At 43.1% G+C, this 16,800-nt stretch overlaps 1 protein-coding gene across 1 annotated transcript; it reads left to right on the top strand.

Annotated features, from left to right (window-relative positions):
• Nucleotides 1–1,790: 1,790 nt before the first annotated feature.
• Nucleotides 1,791–11,654, top strand: NEFM (neurofilament medium chain). The gene is made up of 3 exons (XM_088151941.1): nt 1,791–2,883; nt 7,536–7,660; nt 9,491–11,654. The coding sequence occupies exons 1-3, from the start codon at nt 1,804–1,806 to the stop codon at nt 11,130–11,132; spliced, it is 2,847 nt and encodes a 948-aa protein (XP_088008067.1). The 5' UTR covers nt 1,791–1,803; the 3' UTR covers nt 11,133–11,654.
• The last annotated feature ends 5,146 nt before the right edge of the window (nt 11,655–16,800 follow it).

Here is a 16,800-nt window from a genome sequence, read left to right as displayed (position 1 = left end):
GGTGTATGCTTGTTTGGGAGTGAGACTCCTTGAATGCAGTGGAACTTACTTCACAATAAAAACACCTAAAGCATTTCAGCATTTTAACCAAGCCTTTTAATGTGTTTCAAGTTTAACACTTTCCCTACTTTCCCTAGACACATTTCTCCTCTTCAGATTTATGTTTAGATTATCACTGATGACCCACTCCATTTTTTAAAAACTCTAGAGAATGATCCCACCAAATGCAAAGGAATGACTCTGAAACAAATGGGTGTGGATTGCTGACTGACCTATAACCATTTTCAAGTACTGCAGACAACTTCTGCAAAAAAAACCTACTTAGTTTAGTGGAACTTTCACAGGGAATGGATAAAATGTTCAGCCCAAATGGGGGAATGTGTTTGTTTAAAACTAAGAAATGTGGGCAGGTGATTGATGCATAGAATAGAATTAATGGAACAGTGGGGACAGATATAAAAATGATTCAACATTGTTTCAGGTATTATTACTCTGGTAAATGTGCACTCTGCTGTGCTGGATTTCCACTTACTCCCTTCCTTCCCCTTCTTAAGCCACTGTAGTCCCCCTGAGTGATTTGTGTTTTCATAAAACAGCCACTCCTTTTGAATTCCTCCTCCCCCAACATACAGGATGTCTGACCTTTCAATGTCAAGTCCTTGAGAAGCAGCACCTTTACTGACGGGGATTCCTGGTAAAGATTTTTCTCTTTTTTAAAAAGTCTATTATGGGGTTCAGGAAAGAGAGAATCTTGACTGGGACTCAGGAGGACTCAGCAGGTTCCCGTCTCCTGCTCTCTCTGCTACGCTGCATTGCAGATGGAAAAGTAATTCCACACGTGCAGATCCTCGCAGACACGAGGCAAAAAGCTCGCTTTTGCTCGGGCCTCCTATTCAGAGGCCCGAAATCACGCCTTTTCACACGCACCACGGAGCTGCGAGAACGCCTTCGCTTTCTGGCTTGCCACCGGCCGGCGCGCGGTCCTTTCTGCTGGTGGAGCTGGCCTTGGTGCTGAAACCGCCATGGCTGCCCGAGCGAGTCGCGCACGCCTTGCCTGAACCCGTCCGAGCCAGAACATTTCCCAAGCCCAGGCACGAGGCCTGCTTGCCGGGGTGTTCTCCTGGGGAGGGGCTGCAGCTGCCTCGGATCCCCACGCCGCCACCGCCCTCTCCATCCCGCCACCGCCAGCGCGTGGGGAGGGGGGAGGCAGCGAACGGGCCGGCTGCTCCATAGACCTCCGCTGCGGCGGCGGCGGCGATGGGAAAGCGAGGGGGAGGGGAGAAGGAGAAGCAGAAAGGCAGAGGAAGGGAAGAACCAAGGAAAAGCATCGAGAATTAAGCAAGGGGGATAAACGTGGCTGATAATCATCATTTTAATAAAGCTATGGGATGAAAATGCAGTCCGGTGCATTCTTGGTTCCATAAAGCAGAAAGCCACGAAACTTTGGAAGGAAGATGCATTGGAATTGCACTCTGAATTAAGCTTGAAGTGCCATTCAAGAGATGCAAGGAGGGGAGAGAAAATAGAGGCCAACGGGAAAAGGAAGAGGCTTATGAATGGAAGGAATGGATGTCTGGAACTCGGGCTGAAATTCTTGGCCGGGGAGAAAGCGAGGGGGGAAGGCGTGGCTTGGGCGCGAAGGGTGGGACTTCGAGGCCCCTGGCCACGCCTCCTCGTCACGCGCGATACCGGCCAGCCCGCCCCCTTCGCAGACAATGTGCGGCTCCGATATATAAGGCGCTGCTTTCCAGATCCGCCGCTGCCGGGAATTCCGCCCAAGGCGCCTCTCGCAAGTCTTCCAAGATGAGCTACTCGCTGGAGCCGTTGAGCAATCCGTCTTACCGGCGGGTGGCCGAGAGCCGGACCACCTTCAGCCGGGCCAGCGTGTCGCCGTCGAGCGGCTTCCGCTCCCAGTCCTGGTCGCGGAGCTCACCCAGCCCGGCCTCGTCGACTTACAAGCGCAATGTGGGCCCTGCGCGGACTTCCTACGGCTCTACGGTGCTGAGCTCCACCGAGAGCCTGGAGCTGAGTCAGTCGTCGCTCTTCAACGGCGGCGGCGGCGGCGGCGGCGGGGCCGTGGAGCTGAAGTTGAGCCGCTCCAACGAGAAGGAGCAGCTGCAGGGGCTGAACGACCGCTTTGCCGGCTACATCGAGAAGGTGCACTCGCTGGAGCAGCAGAACAAGGAGCTGGAGGCCGAGCTGGGCGCCCTGCGGCAGAAGCAGGTGGGCCGTTCGCAGCTGGGCGTAGCCCTGGAGCAGGAGCTGCGCGAGCTACGCACTGCCCTGGAGCAGGTCAACCACGAGAAGGCGGCGCTGCAGCTCGACTCGGAGCACTTGGAGGAGGACATCCAGCGCCTGAAGGAGCGCTTCGAGGATGAGGCGCGCCTCCGCGAGGACGCCGACGCCATCACCCGCGCCCTGCGGAAGGACATCGAGGAGGCGTCCATGGTGAAGGTCGAGCTGGACAAGAAGGTGCAGTCGCTGCAAGATGAGGTGGCCTTCCTGCGCGGCAACCACGAGGAAGAGGTGGCCGATCTGCTGGCCCAGATCCAGGCCTCGCACGTCTCCGTCGAGCGCAAGGACTACCTGAAGACCGACCTCTCGGCCGCCCTCAAGGAGATCCGCTCCCAGCTCGAGTGCCACTCTGACCAGAACATGGTCCAGGCGGAGGAGTGGTTCAAGTGCCGCTACGCCAAGCTGACCGAGGCTGCCGAGCAGAACAAGGAAGCCATCCGCTCGGCCAAGGAGGAGATCTCCGAGTACCGGCGGCAGCTCCAGGCCAAGAGCATCGAGCTGGAGTCCGTCCGCGGCACTAAGGAGTCCTTGGAGCGCCAGCTGAACGACATCGAGGAGCGCCACAACCATGATCTGGCCACTTACCAAGTAAGCGCAGGGCTCGGATAGATAGATGATCTCCGGGGGATCTTCCTGGAAGATGTTCTTTGGAGCTTGGGGGCACGGCTGGGGATTGCGGGGCGGGGGGATAGGAGGAGGAGGAGGAGGAGGGACCTTCCTACTCACGGGAGATAAATGAAGACTAAATCGAAGGGGTGTGCCCCGGGGAGTGGAGTTGGGAAATGAAAAAGCAATAGCCCCCCACACCAACTAAACCAAATGCAACTGAGGAGGGGGGAGGGTCAAGCTCTCTCTCTCCCCACCCTCCAATAGCTCCTCCATCCCTACTAAATGGGAGAGCGCTTGTGACATACCAACTGGAAACTGGGCATGAAGACAAGACAGCAGTCTGAGTCAGGTTGGAATCAAGTTATAACTCCAGGGAAAATCCATTTAAGATGGGAGTGCCCAGACAGAATTTCTTATTACTCTTCTTTTGGGAATAGAACACATGTCACAAGGCTCCCTTGAGATGCGTCTTGCTCTTTCCATTCTTCCTGGCCCCCTCCCAGTATCTTTTTTTGGGGGGGGGTTTCCACTGATAGGAAGGAAGAGTAAGTGGACCATCCCCAGAAGTTGTTCTAGTGGTGTGGAGAGATGGGGGGGCTCTCTTGGAGCTTCTTCCAAGGGGGGAGGTGTCATAAAAGGGAGGGGGGAAATGGAGCAGGGAAGAGAAAGATACGCTTGTATTTCACCAAGGTGTATTTCTCACCTCAAGAGATGTTCTGCTTGCGACTGAAGGTGGGGAAACTTGGAACAGGGGAAATAGCACTTCAAAGCCCATGACAAAAATAGCATGTGTAAGTCCTTTTCTTTAAAAAAAAAAAAAAAATCATACCTTTATTTCAGGCCACCCAAACATTTACAAAATGGGAAGGATATGCAGGCGGTTTCCATGACATAGAAGTCAGATGTTGCTTGGGGGGAGAGACTTGGGGTAAAAGGAGATGCAACGTTTGGGGTTTTCAGTCTACCAACTGCAGCTGCAAAAAAGAAGGGATTGGGGAGGGAGAAATTCACCCCCTGCCCCTTTGATTCATCATTTCAGTTTCTGTGTAGAGTCCCAGCAATCCATTTCCAAATACCTCTTAGCATAGAGGAAGAAAATGTACGGAGAAGGCTGTGGGACATACAGAACTGGCTTCAAAGTAAACTCAAGTTCTGATTTCTTTCTAAGAAAGAAGAGTTATAAATGTTGACCCCCCCCCCAAAAAAAACTTCACAGGGTTGGTTTTAGAAAGGCAAGATAGGGTAGATTCACTATGCAAAAGGAATAAATTGGAACATTTTAATAATGTTCACTGGACCTACCCAGTTGGTAATCACCAAACCTTCCTCTCCAACAGCTTCCAAAATGGAACAGATGCATTGCAGAATTAGCACTGTTGGGGGGGGGGGAAAGAAAATCAATTGTAAATAGTGCTCTCCTGAGTTCTCTGCACTGATAAAAACTTAAATGTCTTATGCTTAAGCATTGCAAATGCTGTTCCTTTCTATGATTCTGCATTGGAGTTGCAAAACATCTGGATTCCAAACCATGTCCTTTAAGTAGCCTTTTTAAATCCAGTAATACTGTTCCAAAGGAAGGAAGAGTTGGCACAAGAAGCAACAAAGCAGGAATGCTCTACTCTTCCTGTAATTATTGTCTTTTCTACAGACCTAAAGTGACTAAAAAAAATGTGTATGAGATTAAGTAAAGGATGGGATGGAAATAATCTGCATATAAAACTCTGCGTCAGGCATACCTGCAGTAGAAAAATCAACATTTCTAGAATAGCAGAGCTATTTGACTTACTGTTTCTCAAAAACCCTTCTCCTGCAGGCTGATGACTGCAAGAATCGGGAGAGACGGTTGCAAGATTACTCATTTTAACATGGAACGAAAGTTCACTGGGCTGTGCAGTTGGAACCAATAGTCAATGCTGTAACGTTTGCTGTTGGAAGGCGACTGCCGTCCTGTGCTAGCTTCTGCAATGCAGAAGGTGTTTGTGCTGAGCCAATCTGTACGCAGACTTGTGCAGTGCAAAAGGAAGCTCAGTGAAAATTCATGCTATTATTTTGTTGGAGATCCAGTTAGCCATCCCCAGTGGAGAACCCAAACGCAGTTTGGAAAGCAGACTCTGCAAATCTGAATGACTTCCCCTGAATTAACTTTTGGGAAGAAGGTGAAAGGAAAATCCAGAAAAGTCCATTAATCAAAATGTGGTCTTAAATCAGGATCATCCTGTCTAATACACCCCAAAGTTCTGCAATGCAGAACTTGCTAGCATCAAAGAAGTCATGAACTTGTCTTGCTGGCAGCAGAAGGGAGCTTTTTAAAAAAATTTGATGAGTGACATTGAGCAGTACAGATTTAAAAAGAAGTGGTATCCTTTAAAACTAGGAGAAACTTCAGTCAGTAAGCAGATCAGATGGACCGCATTTCTGGGGATACTTTAATATCTGGCTACCAATATTTTAGAAATTGATGCAATGCCATCTCCATTGCAGCTGCAAAATTGGGCATTACAGAAATGCCTAATATATAAATAGGAGTCAACAGAATTTATACCTGCAATGCCCCATGCAGAGCAAAGGCTTTCCTCAGTTAATGCCACCAACGTACTTTTATATGTCAAAAATTCATTTTGTAATGCAAACTTAAAGCCAATTTCACATTCATTGGGATTTCACAGGGAAAATCTCTTGCGTTGCTGGAATTATCTGAACATATGAAGATACGGGTTGCAGAGATTTCCCAATGTAATGCCCAAACATTTTTCTAGTGAAAATCTTTTAGATAAGGAAAATCTGTTGAGCATCTTGTTATTTCCATGAATTCTGAACACTTAATATTAACCTGTATTAAATTCCTTGGGATTTGATTCAAATATAATTACTTCTCCTGCCCTGTCATCAACCTTGCCAAAACTAAACTGCAGACAGCAGAGGGAAGGGTTGCTGATGATACCCACTCCCTCTACTCGGTTGCCTTTTCTTGCTTTCATTGAAATGCTATTCCAGAGGATCTTTGGACAAGCTTTTCAGAAGGCTGAACCAAAACTGGAAAAAGAGTAACCTCTCACTACTCAGATCAAGGCCAACTGTTTAAAAACACCCTTTTGGCTGACTATTTTAGCTGCAGCAAATAAATGATCTAAATACTTTGCTGCAGAGAGCCAGTTGGGTCTAGTGATTAAGGCACCAAGCTACAAACCAGGAGATAATGAGTTCTAGTCCCGCCTTTGGCAGGACTAAGTGACGTTGGGCCAGTTACTCTCCCTCAACCCTAAGAAGCAGGCAATGGCAAATCACTTCCAAAATCTTGCCAAGAAAACTTCAGGGACTAGACTAGGCAGTTTCCAGGAGTCAGCACTGACTCAAAGGCACATGTACGTACACACACACACCCTTTGCTGCAAGACAGATACAGGCATTTTTGTTCTTAGGAATGGTTTAGTTTTTCAAGATCCTTCTCTCCTTCCCAACTCAGAAGACACTTGTGATTGATTTGAAAACCAGGAGCAATAATTTGCCAAAAACATATTCATTAAGACAAATAAGATGCAGCAATGAAAGACTTTGTGGAGGGATGAAAAATAACATTTTTGGGGACACAACATCTGATTTGCTGTGGATTCTTTGGGATCTATGTCCAGCATTGTAATACCAATAAGCTGAAAACAAACTGAAACATCCCAAATTTGCTGAACGGCCAGCTGATAGGCTAGGTTGCAGTTTTGGTCATTAACTTTGGGATTAATTTGAAGTTTATAGTAGATGCATTTTAAGTATTTGAGAATATCAAATACTTTGCAAGAGGTAACTCTTCAAATGTTGCATGCAGAGGTGCTTGATCCACAGCAAAGTTAAGAGCGTAGCAATTTTACAATGATGTTCTGTTGTCCACCATGTCAAAGTACACAGGCTCAACTGGTTCAACTATTAATTTTAATAATCCAAAGAAACGTCTAAAACAATGACATCATACCAAGTCATTCCTGCCTTGTTAAAACATGCTTCTGTTTTTCTGATTCTCAGTGTAAGGTGCCAAAATTTATTTTCACAAAAATTACATGATTTATAAAAGAGAAGTGAGTCCAGAAAAGCAACTATCAGAATGCTGATATTTTTAAGTTTCCTGTTTTTAGTTCAGCCTTCCCCAGCTTGAGGCCCTCAATGGACTGCAGTTCCCATGTGCCTCAGCCAGCTTGGCCAACTATGGGACCTGATGGGAATTGTATTCCAAAGTATTTAGAGAGCACCAGGTTGGAAAAGACTCTTAATTTTTAGGAATGGTTATGATGATTTTTTTTAAAAAAGGAATGCTCCAGTAGGAAACCTCTCTACAGAAGAATAATAGCATACTCGGACTCTTCCCAATCTCCTGCTTCTTGGGATGAGGTCCTAGAACCTCATCAGAACTGGGCATTTTTATAATGCTGTCCAAAAAAAAAAGTTATTCATTCTTAAGAGCCATTCTGAACAAGCTAGTACTTGAAGCGGAGTGATGAATTATCCTTTAAGGTTCGAGACTTGCCTTTTATCTCTGTTTCTAGTAATCATCTTTCCCCTTGATTTTCCGCTCCAATCTACCTTGTGTCCAAATGTGCGTGTGATGTTGTGCCTGTCCTAAAGAACCATCTATGACTTGGTTGCAGGACACGATCCAACAGCTTGAAAATGAGCTGAGAGGTACGAAGTGGGAGATGGCACGTCATTTGAGGGAATACCAAGATCTCCTCAACGTCAAGATGGCTCTCGATATTGAAATTGCTGCCTACAGGTATTGAGAACACAATGCAGATGTAACCAGACAGGCAATTATATTTCACTGCAGCACAACTTACCTGCAACCCAGGAGGCACTTTGGTAGCTGGGAGTTTTGCTGGCATCTTAACACTCTATGAAATCTGGTCAAGTAATACTGTGTTTTGCTTTTTAGTAACTTTGTTTTCTGTGTAGTGGAAAGCACCGCAGTTCCTTTGACCTAAGCGTAATTATTAAGGAAGGAAGTTCTGTTGAAATCAACATCGTATTCGTTTAGCAGTATCTTGCTATGGGACTTCCATATTAACAAAGTCCTACTGAAATCAATAGGGCCAATTTCCAGCTAACCAAGTTTGTCATTTTAATCCTAGTGTATGTTGTTTCTTGAAGTTTGTTTTCTCATTTCCTTGTTTACCAAATGTAGCTGCTACAACCTGGAATGGAAGATTGGCATGGACCTTGGGTAGTGGGAGGGTAGATATGTGCATATGCTCCTTAACTCTGTTGTCCCCGGCCCTTTTTCTACTTCTAAACAACTTTAAAAACCCCCAAAGGAAAGTTAACTCAAACTGAATTTTCAAAGCGTTTTTTCATTTTTAATTTCATAGTAGGAATGTAGCTACTGTAGCATGATGTCATTGCTATTAACCATTTTTTAATGATTTAAATTCACAAATACTTTGATACTGTCTATCACAGCAGAATGTTTCCAAAATCAGATGAACAAGCTCCAAAAGGTTAATCTAGGGGACTATTTTGGCCACAGGTTTCTGAAGAGATAGAGTAATTGGCTTTTCATCCCTATCTCTAGTAAACATTTATCTCTGATTATAAAGTATTTTTTGTTTTGTTATTTAGATGCTGCTGCTGGATACTGTATGCCTGTCTCTTTTTATCCAATAAGAGACTTGGATGATATGCCAATAAGTCATAGTACTAAATATGTAAACCTCCATGAAAAGATTGAACATATATGCTTCTGCATAATCCTATTTTGAGTGTGTTAGAGTTAGTGTACAGGAGGAAAAAATACACACACATAATGCAAAGCAAATGTGTCTTCCTTGATTTAAATTGCACTAAGAAAAATCATGCCTCTCATTCTGATGATTTTTTTGTTGTTCACTTTATTTACAAAAGGATTAATTTAGTATATGCAGTCGTATTTGCCAACACTGGCTAGAATTTGCAGTGGTTGGTTGTGTTGGGATTCAAAGTTGCTAACTGTTCACGGGAAAAATTGCAACAACCTGTAGATGTTATTAGTTTACTGGAAAAAGAAAAAAAATATACAGGGCTCTATTTAGCCATGTTGAAAGTATGCTGTCACTGATAAAAAATTTAGATTGTTCAGTGGGCTTAATTTGGGCATCACTATATTCCAATTCATCATATTTAAACCAATGCAGTGTTCTTCAGAGCAATACAAGGATTCTTAGTACACCTAGAAGTAGACCCCTCTTTGTATTCGTGAATGATCTCTCAGAAATATACATAATCTGGAAAATGCAGATATAAATTATGCAGACATAAGTGAAGCAACTGAGCTGGGTTGTTGTTTCCTCTACGTTCTTGAGGCATACAAATTATGTTGAGTGGAGGGTGCAAATTGGAAGTTGATTGCCAATGCTATCTCTCCCACTCACATCAGCAAAATGGTTCAGAAAGAAAACGTTAATTTAAAAAGTGCGAGATGTTACTGCTCTTATGGAAGAGAGAATATTTTAAAGCTATTTCAAATTCTTACAGAGACACCTGTGTGTGTGTGTGTGTGTGTGTGTTTATACACACCTTTTCCTTGAGATCTTAGTGATCCATGTTAACAGTTTTCCTATTATTTCTATAGGAAACTTCTTGAGGGTGAAGAAACAAGATTCAGTGCCTTTTCTGGAAGCATCACTGGGCCAACATTCACACATAGGCAACCTTCAGTAACAATATCAACTACCAAAATACAGAAATCAAAAGCTGAGCCACCAAAACTAAAGGTCCAACACAAGTTTGTAGAAGAAATAATTGAAGAGACCAAAGTAGAGAATGAGAAATCTGAACTGGATGAAGCTCTTGCGGCTATGGCTAAAGAACTGGCTGCTGAAACTGTACTAGGCAAAGAAGTGGAGGAAGAAGTTATAGAAGAGGAATTTGTAGCAGAGGAAAAGGCTGAAGTCAAAGCTGCAGCCCCAGAAGGTGAAGGAGAAGAAGGGGAAGAAGGGGAGGAAGAAGAAGAGGAAGGTGCAAAATCTGATGTGGCAGAAGGAGGATCAGAAAAAGAAGAAGAAAAAAGTGAAAAGGAAGAAGGTGAGGAAGAAGCAGAAGAAGAAGCAGGTGAAGGAGAAGCTGAGGAAGTTGAAGCTGAAGTAGCAGAAGAGCCTGAAGAAGTAGTTATTGCACCAGAGAAGGTAGAAAAGGTGAAAACATCTCCTCCTAGATCACCCCCCAAATCACCTGTGACTGATAAAGCAGAAGAGAAAGAAGACAGTAAAGAAGGTGAAGGTGTTGATCAGGAGGGAGTGGAAGGTGAAGAGGAGGAAACAGCAGCAGCTAAGGAAGAAAGGGAGAAAACAGCATCTCCAGCAAAAGTAGAATCTCCTGAAAAACCAAGCACTCCAGATAAAGGATCTCCAGAAAAAGCTGGGACTCCAGAGAAGGCTACTTCTCCAGAGAAAGCAGCCTCTCCAGAGAAGGCTGGGACTCCAGAGAAGGCTACTTCTCCAGAGAAAGCAGGGACACCAGAGAAGGCAGCCTCTCCAGAGAAGGCAGGGACTCCAGAGAAGCCAGCCTCCCCAGAGAAGGCAGGGACTCCAGAGAAGGCAGGGACTCCAGAGAAAGCAGCCTCTCCAGAGAAAGCAGGGACACCAGAGAAGGCAGCCTCTCCAGAGAAGGCAGGGACTCCAGAGAAGGCAGCCTCCCCAGAGAAAGCAGGGACACCAGAGAAGACAGCCTCTCCGGAGAAGGCAGGGACTCCAGAGAAGGCAGCCTCTCCGGAGAAGGCAGGGACTCCAGAGAAAGTGGCTTCTCCTGAAAAGCCAGGCTCCCCAGTGGAAGAAGTTATCTCCATCACAAAGGCAACCACTGTTGGTGCAGAAAAAGAATCAAAAGAAAAAACTGAGAAAATGTCAAAGGAGTCTACCAAAGAAGATATAGCAGTAAACGGAGAGGTAGAAGATAAGGGGGAGGAAGAAGATGACTCAAAGGTAAAGCAAGTAGAAGAAGATGATAAAGGTGTTATCACCAATGGTCTGGACGTGAGCCCTTCTGAAGAAAAGAAAGGGAAGGGTGAAGAGAAAGTGGTGGTGACGAAAAAAGTTGAGAAGATCACTAGTGAAGATGATGGGGTCACCACATACATCACAAAGTCTGTGACTGTCACCCAGAAGATGGAAGAGCATGACGATGCTGTTGCAGAGAAGTTGGTGTCCACCAAGAGGGTGGAGAAGGTGACTTCTTCACATGCCATAGTGAAAGAAATCAAGGAGAGTAGTGACTAAAATAATCATTTCCCCCTCTCTAAAGAGCTTGGATTGGTGCAAAAGGTTAAGCCATATGACAGCTGCAAAAATGCATGAAAGTGGCGGCTTCTCAGCAGAACGGGTTCTCTCATGGCATCTCCAAAACAACTCTTGGTTTTATTTCTGATCTATTTATTCTTTCTGTGCCGTACCCAGGGGTTGGGGGAGAATGCATGCAAGCCCTGTGCACTCCCTCTGCAGAACTTGGGGATTTTTTTTTAAACAATGCATGAGCTGTTACTCTTCCAGGGGAAGTTGCTGAATTTTCCTAAGCTGCTGATTGGACGCCTCTGAGGAGCGTCTTCAGATGTATTATGCAAAGAATAAACTGAGCCAAATAAACAATAACAAAAGAATGAATTAAAAAAAAAAATACCCTGAATTCTCCTAGCCTTAAGCTACTTAACCATTATGTTTACCTCACTGGTGCAATTAAGGTGGACTTCTGTTCATGAGAGAACCTACGTTGACACGCACAGTATGCAACCTTTTGTTGTTTGTTGTAAAGCAGTCACAGCCGTTTGTGCTCAATAAAGGTCATATTGGAAATGAACTTCGTTTGCTTGACTGATTGCTTTCTCTCCAAGGTCCAACATTTTAGGAGTGACACAGGATTTGCAGTTATCTAGGAGAACAGTACTGGAGAAACAGTGAAGAAGGAGGGGTCCTGGTTGTCACTTATCTGTATATGGCCATATTTTGTATTTGTGAAGTGCAGCATTCTTCAGCTGTTTCCTTAAACTGGGCCCTTTAAGTGTGCAGGTTGATTTGATGAAAGATGGGTAAGAACTGGTTCTCCGATAGATCGTAATGTCATGCTGAAGAAGACATATCCTCTAGGCAGCGCATGGGGGGAAGGAGAATATGAGAAGTCTACCCCCATGGAAAACTCTGTAAGCTTTCTAAGCGCAATACTTTCTTCTTTCTCAGCTCCTCATTTTGGAGGGGAAGGAACTCAGGAAGCAGGACATAGACTTGTAGACAGGCTACAATTGCTGGCAATGTCTTTCTGGTTCAAGAGAATGGAGAATTTGCTCTGCTTCAGAATATTTCTGTCTGGGCTGTGCTTTTTCCATCCAGTTAGCCAAACCCCCCACCTGTGTACTCCATTCCATTCTGGCCCCTAGCTAACCCACATTCTGTGATCACCGAATACATTCATTGGAGTATTCTGGGACTTCCATCCTTAACTGAATAGGAACCATTCAATGGAGAATTGTCCACATATGCATATAATTCAGCTGATGCAAAAGTTGAAAATGGGTGGCAGCAATACAGAAACACATGGTCAGGGGAAATAAATGATTGCATTTTCTAGATGGGGATCAGATGGAGAAAGAAGCATAAGATTAGAGGTTACAGTGTGGTTTTTTAAAAAAACTCTACTGCTAAATTATGAGAAATAAGGAAACTTCACCAGTTTCCAATAGAGTTGAGCTATTTTATGCTCACTCTTGTTCTAGATCCTAACTCTGTGCTCACCTACTTTTTATTCTCACAACATTTCTCAGGGCCTCATGGATGAATGGGACTAGAAACTGGATCTTTCTCATTCGAATCCAACACCTTAACTAGTACTCCAAATTCTTAAATATAGTTCAGGTTTAAATTTATTTCCCTGTGAACTAAAATCATTGTGAATGGCAGAAGAAAGTGTCCTTTTACACAGCAGGGGCATGAATATTACACATCTCAAATGAAAGAAGACAGAAATATATTTGAAATTGCACCCTCCCAATTCACACCTGTCTGCAGGAATATTTAGTGCTCAAATGCCACCTTGCAGTGAAGAAAGAATAACAACCAATCATTCTTGGAATTAAATATCTCCCTCCATTACAACTTGGTGTTTTTGAGGTTCATAAAGTGGAAGGAAATCAATGTATTCGTACATGCACAAGGGTGTATTGTACATGTGGAAATGCCATTTTGGTCTTTCCCTTCCCCAGAATAAAGCATATGCACCTAGATCACCCAGTAGAATCCATAGAACAGAACAAAACAATTGATAAATAGGAGAGTTTGCTCTAAAATAATATGTAATTTGGCCCTGGCAAACTTCTTTTTCCTGCTGTTAGGTCTCAACAGTAGAATTCAAGAAGAAATACTCCCTTGCGCCCATAACCCAAGTATTTATTTACCTGAATTTGGTTCCTTTTTAAGCACAGGTACACACATATACACCCCGGAGTGAATAATTGAGCCCCCTAGAAAATAAACTTGCAAGGCAACCTGAACTAAACACTTTAAAAGGTGGGGGTAGATTTGAACAAGTTTGAACAATGTGAACCAGTGTTTGTATTTTAACATCAGATAGTATGAAGGAAAAGAGGGTGCAATTCCCAATGGAGATACGATGTTTCATAATGCCCAAGGGTGGGTGTGTTGCTAAGCTGTTGCAAAAAGGATTTATTTTCAACACAAAATACCATTATAGTCTAGCCCTAGTGCATGGGACTGCAACTCCCATGTCATTGGGGGATCTGATATGTTGAAGTGGGGGTTGTGTTAGGAAAGTCTGCTTTAGAAGAAAATAAGCACCCAAGTCCAATGCTACATGTAATTACTACCCAATTTACTGACCACTTTTAGATGGTTTCCCTCCTTATAACTCCCCCAACCCTTGAGATACTTTGGGATACTTTGGGTGGGGTGGGGGAATGCCTGAGCATTAGCTAACAGTTCTACAGCATTAACAGTAACTAATAACATCAATACATTAAATACCAGCTGGATTTTAATGAGATGCTCAGACTCAAGTTCCAGAAGATAAGAGCACTTGTGAGTGTTTGACAAGTTTATAGTTTTGTGTCGCCATGGACAAACCATAGCCCATCTCAGGAAATGATCTCTCTGTCTGGAAATTCAATACGAGTCCAAATTGGGTTTAATAATGCATAATCCTATTCTAAACATTATGATATAAAAAGAATAGTGCTATTGTAATGGAATGTGGGAAAGACCTTGGGAGACTGGGCCAAGAGACACTGCCTAGGGAATGGTCAGATAAGAGACAGCATAGCCCTCAGCTGGATAGTGGGCAGGGCAAGAGGCTCAGAAGGGACCCTTCCTAGTTTCTCAGGCTGTAAAGCGGATGGTGGGAGAATTGTACTTTCAGACTTGCAAGATTCTATTAATGTAGCTTTACAATAAAGTAGAATTAGCTCATCTGGTTGTGTTTCCTGTCTGCTCTACCTGGTAAGGTGACATCGGTCTTGCAAGTCTGGAAGTAAGCATAATTGGTAAGCATAATTAAATGCACAAAAGTAGCATGAAGGCAACAACAGGACTTTTTTAGTGGCTTTAGAATGGTAGAAAGAGCCACAAAGCAACACGTAGATCAAAATGCAAAAGCTATGAGGGCTGCAGAACAAAATGAGAAAACTTGAAAGAGTCCTTTACAGAGTCATCTGTAAATCACCTGGCCTCCCGTATCTGCCCAATCTGGCAGGATTGGCACGCTCCAGGTTCCTTCTATTAAACAATGCCATCTGTTGGGACCCTGGAAGCATACCTTCTGTGTAGCTACATTTGCCCTCTGGAATGAGGTTTCCTCCCCAAGATCCAAATATCCCCTACTCTACTAGCGTTGCAAAGGGTCTTGAAGACCTGGTTCTTCACCCAGCCCTTTGACAAGGGTGACTGAAGCCCCTTTAGACTGTGTGGGTTGTTCTCCTTTGTTCCCATCCAGTTTTGTCCTCCTTGCCATTTTTACTCATTATTTTTTAAATAAATTTTGATTAAAATACAGAGAAGTCAAAAAGAAAAGAAAGAAAAAGAAAAAGAAAAATAACTTCCCACTTTCTTTGGTACAGGTATAAGTGTAAAATACATTCACCTCTTGCTCTAACATCTAAAAATTTACATAGTAAAAACTAATTGTTAATCTAACATTAAAAAAGGTTCATAGTCTATTTCAACAATACATATGATTTGTGCATGATAGTTCTATAGATACAAAATACATCAGTCATCAAATCCCAAAATCAAAACTGCATTTTTTTGAGTATCAAGCAAAAAGTCCAAGAGTGGTTTCCAATTAGCAGCAAAGCTAGACAATGTCCTCTCTTTAAGTAGTCAATTTCACCATCTCTGCCAGTTCCATTAATTTCAATATCCACTCTTCGGCTGTAGGTATTGGTAAATCCTTCCATTTTTGCACATATAAAAGTCTCGCTGTAGTTATCATATAGAGAAATAAGTTTCCCTATCATCTTTCCATTTATTTATCCATCATACCTAAAAGAAAAATCTCTGGTTTCCACTGCAAATCCATTTTCAAAATCTTTAGAATCAGAATACATATCATGTTCCAGTATTTCTTGACGTTTTCACAAGTCCACCATAGATCCATTTTTACTCATTATGTTTGTCTCTTACTGTTTTTCTTGTCTTTAGGATTTTAAGGCTTAAAACCACCCAGAGTTGCTGGGAGTTGGGTGGCATATCAATGTAATAAATAAATCAATCAGAATGGGGTGGAGAAGGGAAAAATGGCTATGACATGAGTTTTTCCACCGGTTTGCTGAGTAGCCCTTTGAATAGCCGGCAAAAATTACCTATTCTACTGCTGTTGCTTCTTTCCTTCTTTTTGGAAGTTGACTGCTTTCCTTTCTTTTATTGCAATGCCTCAAAAAAAATGGCCCAACTCATAAACATGTTCCTAGTTGCATCAGAGAAAAAAAAAAAAATCCTGGGATATCCTCTGTTTTTAAATCCATAGCTTTCTTTCAGCTTATAGTATTGATAGCCTCATTCCACAAACATTACAGAGAGCTTATCAGTGAAACAGAAGCAGGAATTGTTTCTATATTTGGAATAGGGAAGAGGGTTTCCCCCATGCACTATTTGCACTGAATTCAGGGGGAATATACTTCTAAATAAGGAATCTGTTCTCTCAAGCAAATTAATGCAAGAACTGGATTTTGCAGTGATACGAACAAATGACAAAAGGGAACTTAATGTTAATTGTAAACTGGTTAGCATTTATTGACTTCTGGAGTAGTTTCTAGTCCAATGTTCAGTGTTGTTTTTCAGTATTTTGGTTAATATTTTAAACAGGAGAAGGTAAAAACAGATTCTTTCTAAACATTTAGGTCTTTGTTTCAGCTCTCATTAAATCCAACGATTATGACCAACAGCAAGACATTAGGATCTGTAGTCCAATAACCTGGAAGACCCTACATTATCCATCCCTGATTTAAAGTCAAGAAAGCTGGAGGCTCTATATAATTGATTTGTTTGTAGCCCAGTACATAAACATCACTATAATTGGAAGCTGCTTGTTTGATTTTCTTTAGCTACATGATAATGTGATTTGATTTCCTATACTTTAGAGCTTATGACTGAAAACAGCCAAATAACCTTAAAGAAAAGAAGTGAAAGAATCTTAAACAGGATGTGTTTAATTAGAGTGGTCGCTGATCACTGGAAATCTGTACCTCTGCTTTTTCCCTTCTTCCCTTATTACTATTTACATATCTCACTTCTTTCTGAATCATGTGAAGAAAAGCAATTTTGAAGATACACGCAAAACTCACGACACTGACATAATTCCACAGTGCTTCAGGAGAACAGTTGATATGCATGTCCATCGACCTCTTATTCTGCACATGTAAATAAGACTGAAGAAATAAAATATTGGTAC

This window comes from Python bivittatus, unplaced genomic scaffold, assembly GCF_059951505.1.
Source record: "Python bivittatus isolate LINGU-HERP-01145 unplaced genomic scaffold, Pbiv_v1 ctg000680_np1212, whole genome shotgun sequence".
In the NCBI taxonomy this organism is placed as follows: Eukaryota; Metazoa; Chordata; class Lepidosauria; order Squamata; family Pythonidae; genus Python; species Python bivittatus.
This window is presented reverse-complemented; position numbering and strand designations above follow the sequence as displayed.